The sequence below is a fragment of the Mus pahari genome, chromosome 9 (assembly GCF_900095145.1).
Source record: "Mus pahari chromosome 9, PAHARI_EIJ_v1.1, whole genome shotgun sequence".
NCBI lineage: Eukaryota > Metazoa > Chordata > Mammalia > Rodentia > Muridae > Mus > Mus pahari.
The window spans coordinates 43,098,992-43,104,991 of NC_034598.1; the positions used below are offsets into that span (position 1 = coordinate 43,098,992).

A 6,000-nucleotide genomic window follows, 5' to 3' on the forward strand; every position below is an offset into this window, starting at 1 on the left:
GTACATTTTGTATTTTTACTTCCCCAGCTTGCTCATTTTCATTATAGATCTTCATAAGAGTGACCACTAACAACCACACAAGAGAGTCGATACTAAGCCATTTTGAAATTTCCTCTGCCGGCTCAAACTAATCCCAAAGTCTTCAATTTAGCCTCAGGAAGACTTTTTAACAAGAGCAAAAAGCAGCCATATTCTTAGCCAAAGCATCACAAGAATAGTCTCTAGGCCACAAATAGTTTTGTCCTCTGAAACCTCTTGAGCCAGACCCCCAAAGCTCCAATCGCCTTCATCGCCACTGTCTTCCATATTCCTACTATTATGGCCCTATGAACTATTAAGTGATCAATTGCTTTTCTAACCCCAAATCCACATTCCTCCAAACAAAAGCATGATCAGGCCCATCCCAGCAATACTGCAGTGTCTGGTACCAACTTCTGTCTTAGTTTGGGTTGACTGTCACCACCACAAGTCTCCATGTATGTCTGGGCACCTCTTGCATCCCTAGTGCCCATTGATGCCAGGGGGTGGGGAAATAGGATTCCATGGAACTGGAATTGTGAGCTAGTATGTGGGAGCTGGGAACTGAACTCAGGACCTCTGGAAGAGCAGCCAGTTTTTTTAAACTGCTGAGCCATCTCTCTATCCCCTCACTCGGCTCTTTGACTGGGTTCCAAAGGTCAAATTCACGCTGTCAACACTTCTATAGCAAGCACCTTACCATGAGCTACCTCTGCGGCCCCAAATTATTTTTAATTATTATTATTATTATTTTAAAGCCGAGGTCTCACTGCATAGTCAGGCTAGCTTGCTTAGCCTCTCAAGTGCCAGGATAACAGGTGTGTACCATCACGTCCCGCTATCAAATTGTGACAGTTTTGGAAACGGAAACACGAGTTTGAAGGTCACTCAAGTAAGAGCAGTGACAGAGGGTATATTCGGGGTCCTCATGGTTCCCAGCCTGTGTTGGGCGTGTGAGAATAGAGTCTGGGCCACCCACCCAACTCTGTGGTGGTGGGGCTGGGATCCCTAAGCCCCGCCTACCGCCTGACAAGGCTATTCCTACACCCGTGTCATTCAGAAAGAATGGAATTCCCAGATAAGCTCTTATTTCATGGGGTTATCAGGACCCAAAAAACTCAGTCCACGTTGGGGAAAGGAGGAAAGGACGGGGCAGGGGGACAGGGAACAGGAATCTGAGACTTCTAGGTCCTCATTCATCTGTTTCTGTACCCACTCCATGGAAGGAGGGATAGGGACCCACCCAGACCCCACTTAATATTCACAGGACAAGGGGAAATTGAGATGGCCAAGGCTGGACTTCGTGTCCACCTACTCCATGGAAAGTCTAGGACCCCTTCTCACATCTCTGCATCCTGTGAGGACCCGGAAGCTCCTAAGCCGGGTCACTTCACGACCATTGAGGGGCAATCAGGACTCCCAGCCTCCCAACCCCTCTTAGTGTCCGTTCAGGGAAGGGACGTGAAGCATCCACCACGCCTCACCCTCCGTCCACGCCCAGCCTGGGTCTCCTGACTCTGCCTGGAACGGAGGGTGGTGACAGTAAAGAGAGAGAGCGAGAGGGTGCGCCGCCCCGCCCCGTCGCTGTCACGTGCCACGGGTCCGGGGGGCGGAGCCAAGCCAGGTTTTTCTAGGGTCCAGGCACCCAGGTCACCTAGTTGGCTCTGTCCTCAGCTTCTCCGTGCTACCCCGACTACTGCTGCCAAGATGATGTGTGGCGGCCCATCTGCCACAATGCCAGCCACGGCCGAGACGCAGGAGATCGCCGACAAGGTGAGGCTGGGCCCAGATCAGGCCAGCCTGAGCCAGGCCTGCGGGGACCTGGCGGCCTCAGGGACCAGCCTGCCCAGACCCGCCAGGTCCTGCAGCGGGGTTTCAGGGGCGGCCACAAGTGTGACTGGGAGCTGGAGCCTCAGGGCCTGGTTGGAGGATGCAGGACCAGGGACTGGGGCGAGTCTTCTGCCGCTTGCATACAAGAGGGCCACTCACCTATTAGGGAACTGGCCCCGGGATCGGTGGAGGGATCCGGTGGTCCCAGAGAAATCTGGAAGGCAGCTGTTAGAACCTAGACTGCACTTTTTTTACTTACACCCAGGCCTAAACAAGAGAAAGCCAGCCTGGGCTATAGTGGGTGTCTCCTCAAAAGAAAGAGCTTGGACTGTTAAGCTCAGTGGCAGGAACTCAACTGATACCACCACCACCATCACCAACCCCGCCCCTCAGGGAAAAAAAAAGATCAAAACCAGAAGTTGTAGAACTTGCTTGTGCCTAGTCTGAAACCAGGGGGTGGACCTTGGGCCCCGGGCAGCCTTTCCTGTGACTTAGCAAAGCAGAGATTCCGTACTAGGTAGGGGGAGGTTCAGGGTATTAGCAAGAGAAGAAAAGTTAAACATATCCTCTCTTCAGCTCTCCTGCCACGCCCCAAGCCCAGGGCCCTGTCCACTAAGCCTAGATGATCTTGGGAGGTTTTTGCTTTGACTGAAGTGGCCAAGGGGGAAGTGAGTCAGCTCCATGAGACCCTGGAAATGAGGAAACGGTACAGACACACTGGCCAGGCAAGGGAACCTTGGCCATGTGCCACATCAGCACTCAGGAGGCAGAGACAGGCAAGTCTCTCCGAATTTGAAGCCAGCCCCGTCTGCTTAGGTCTGTGCCAGCCATAGCCATACAGTGAGACCCTGTCCCCCAAAAAGGAGCTGTGTTCTCCTTTATCAGTGGGGCCAACAGTTTGCCATGTCCCCTGGAGTGAGGAACTCCGGTGTTGAGGGCTGGCAAGGGGTCTCCCAAGAGAGGCAGGAAGGCACCCGTGCATGAATCTGAGTCCTTCCTTCTCACCCACCATCCAGGTGAAGTCCCAGCTTGAAGAGAAAGAAAATCAGAAGTTTGATGCCTTTAAAGCCGTATCCTTCAAGAGACAGGTCGTGGCTGGCACCAACTTCTTCATCAAGGTGGGTACTGATAGTAGCTTGGCATGAACTGGGGACATAGTCTCCGAGTAGAGCGGGGTGTCCTGTAACTTCCTGCCCAGCACCCCTTAAGAGGGACATGTACATGTTCTGAGAGGATGAATTTGGAGTGTTGGGGTTCCCGGCCTTAAAGAAGGAGACAAGGGTTATCACTGGCTAAGTTAGTTGCTGGTATCCTGTTCTGGCTCAGTTTCTAAGGCTGGGTTAAGCCTGGAACTGGAACCTTACCTTTCTCTCACAGGTCTCTCTCTCTTCCTTTCTCCAGGTTGATGTTGGTGACGATAAATATGTGCACTTGAGGGTGTTCCAACCCCTCCCTCATGAAAACAAGCCTTTGACCCTGTCTTCTTACCAGACCAACAAAGAAAAGCACGATGAGCTCTCCTACTTCTGATTCTGAGGCCCCTTTGCACCTGTGTTTGGGACCACGCAGTAAAACATCCCTCCGTGATGGAGAGAAGGGAGTTGAGCAGCTTCTTTTGTGATTCTCAAACTGCATTGTATTTTGCATCCTTCCAAATAATTATTTTTCAGAAAACTGTATATGATCTCTCTAAATATATATATTTTAGAGACTATACGAACTGTGTCCTTAGTTTTAATTTTTTTCCCCCTTTGTTCGAAAAATCAGTGACACCGGGCAGTGGTGGCTCATGCCTTTAATCACAGTACTCAGGAAGTTGAGGCCAGACTGATCTATAGAGTGAGTTCCAGGACAGCCAGGCTACACAGAGAAACCCTGTCTCTAAACAAACAAATCCCAGTTATAATGTAGACATACCAAGAAAAGGCAAATGATGTGTTTATTTTACTTCTACATTTATTTTCCAACAGATATGCTCATGAGCATATACGTGCATGCTGTGGTGCACATTGGAGGTCCGAGGACAACCTGCTGGAAGTGATTCTCTTCTTTCACCATATTGCTCCCTGGGATTGAACTCAGGTCATGAGGAATGACAACAAGCGTCTTTAGCCACTGAACCGTTTATAAATTGGTACCAGGCTGTGGTTTAATGCCCAGCATCGCAAAAACAGTGGTTCATTATTGTGGGGGCTTTTGGGGAATCCCGCTTGAGGTTTAAGAATAAAGACGCGGAGACATCTGTGTAGCGTAAGGCAGTTAACTTTTGCTAGGGCAGTCTTTGAGCTAGCCATACAGCTTAACCCGACTTCCCTGCCGTTGCGTCCTTACCATGTGGCCTCTCTCTGCTTGACCTCCCTACATGACTTCCATTCTGGTGGGTCTTCTGTCTTTTTGTCCTAGTTCTGCCCCAGCTTCAGCCACAAGCTCTTTATCCAATCTGAGCCAATCAGCAGCCGGATTACGCTCTGCACTGTTGCCCATTGGCCAGACTGAGGGCCACGTGACTTTCAAGGCAGTTTGCGGTTTTCTTTTTGGGTAGTTGAGAAAGCCTGATTTACATATCCTGGCGCTGCCAACTGAGCAATTAACAATTGAGAATGCAGGAACAGACCTCGTTTGCCAATTGATACAACACATGTGGGGATGGGTCTTCCCAACAATTCATAGCTGACGTGACCTAGCAGCTAGAGACCCTTCTGTGATAGTCATGACCTGAGCTAGCCTGGGAAAGTCTTTCTGATCTAGGGCATGGGAGTGACCACATTCACTGAGTCATAGCACCGAGGTGGGAGAGTCAGGGCGGCACCTGGCCGCACCCTTCCAACATTGCTCATCCCAACCACGGACTATACGTTCCCATGGCTCAGTCTCCTCCGATGAAAGGTATTGAGGGAGTCTACCAGTTCTCGAGTGTCAGCACCAGGCTGCAGGGACGCATTCATGTGTTGACACACCACAGTTGTCAGCTATACACCTCAGAACACAACCTGGATCTTTGCGTTCCTAAGTGGAGGCGTCCTGGCCAGTCGGCCTTCCAGAACCTGCTTCCCTTGGGAAGGCCAGTGCTCTCCCGTGCGGGTCAGTGTCCTGACCCTTAGACCAGGCTGGATGAAGAGAGGTGACATTCTTGAGTTCAGAGTCGTGCTGCAAACACAGTACTGAGGTCTGCTGTACCGCGGTCACCTTCAAAGCCCCTCGAGACTGTCTGCAGACAGACTTTTGAACCCTGGTGATAAGGACAGTGAGGGGCCTCCGGTGAGCTCCCAGAGCTGGGGAGTTAGTGGTGTAATGAATAGTGGGCTGAGCCTCCTGTGCCACACAGGGCCTCAACAACAAACCTGTAACTCAGAGGTGGGGTGCCTGCCGAGCATCCGCCATGACTGGATCCCCAGCACCAAAGACAGCAGGCAGCGAAAACATGCGTTGTGGCCGGGCGGTGGTAGCGAGGCTGAGAGGCAGAGGCAGGTGGAGGCAGAGGCAGGTGGATTTCTATGAGTTCGAGTCCAGCCTGGTCTAAGAGAATTTCAAGACGGCCAAAGATGTCTGTGTACAGAGAAAGCCTGTCCCAAAAATCAAATCAAACAAACAAAAAAACCAAATTAAAAAAAAACAAAAACAAAAACAAAGTGAAACCTGCTTTACTCCCGAGACCTGACATGTTCCTGCTCCGTGCATGAGACAGCAGGTAATGCAGATGCCCCTGAGGGTGTAAGAAGGGGCCAATATGTCATCCAAAGGGAGATGAGTCAGCAGTTGTGGCTGGAAATCCCCTCTTACTACAGAGCAGGCAGACGCTGTGCTGCTTAGGATTAGAAGTTGTGCAAGCAGGATACACCCAGCGAGGTTGCAGTAGGGCATGGATCCAAGCTGTAACTGACAGGGGGCCTGGTACGGACATGGGTGGGTATGGTGGATTGAATAGGTATGGCCCCCATAGATTCAAGTGTTTGAAGGCTTGGCCATAGCGAGTGACACTATTAGGAAGTGTGTCCTTGTGTCCTTGTGTAGGTGGGCTTTGAGGGCTCCTATGCTCGGGCTCCGCCCAGTGTGGAGAGTCTCCTGGCTGCCTTTGGATCAAAATGTAGAACTCTTGGTTCCTCTAGCACCATGTCTGCCTGGACCCTGCCATGCTTCCCGCCATGATGATAA

At 51.1% G+C, this 6,000-nt stretch overlaps 1 protein-coding gene across 1 annotated transcript; it reads left to right on the forward strand.

The window, feature by feature from the left end:
- Nucleotides 1-1,610: 1,610 nt before the first annotated feature.
- Nucleotides 1,611-3,564, forward strand: Cstb (cystatin B). Its single transcript, XM_021205693.1, has 3 exons — nt 1,611-1,791; nt 2,865-2,966; nt 3,250-3,564. The coding sequence occupies exons 1-3, from the start codon at nt 1,726-1,728 to the stop codon at nt 3,376-3,378; spliced, it is 297 nt and encodes a 98-aa protein (XP_021061352.1). The 5' UTR covers nt 1,611-1,725; the 3' UTR covers nt 3,379-3,564.
- Nucleotides 3,565-6,000: the final 2,436 nt, after the last annotated feature.

Coding starts and splice junctions, on each gene's coding strand:
- Cstb (XM_021205693.1), top strand. CDS start 1,726: ATGATGTGTGGCGGCCCATCTGCCACAATGCCAGCCACGGCCGAGACG. Junction 1,792..2,864: donor CGCAGGAGATCGCCGACAAG/GTGAGGCTGGGC, acceptor CCCACCATCCAG/GTGAAGTCCCAGCTTGAAGA. Junction 2,967..3,249: donor GCACCAACTTCTTCATCAAG/GTGGGTACTGAT, acceptor TCCTTTCTCCAG/GTTGATGTTGGTGACGATAA.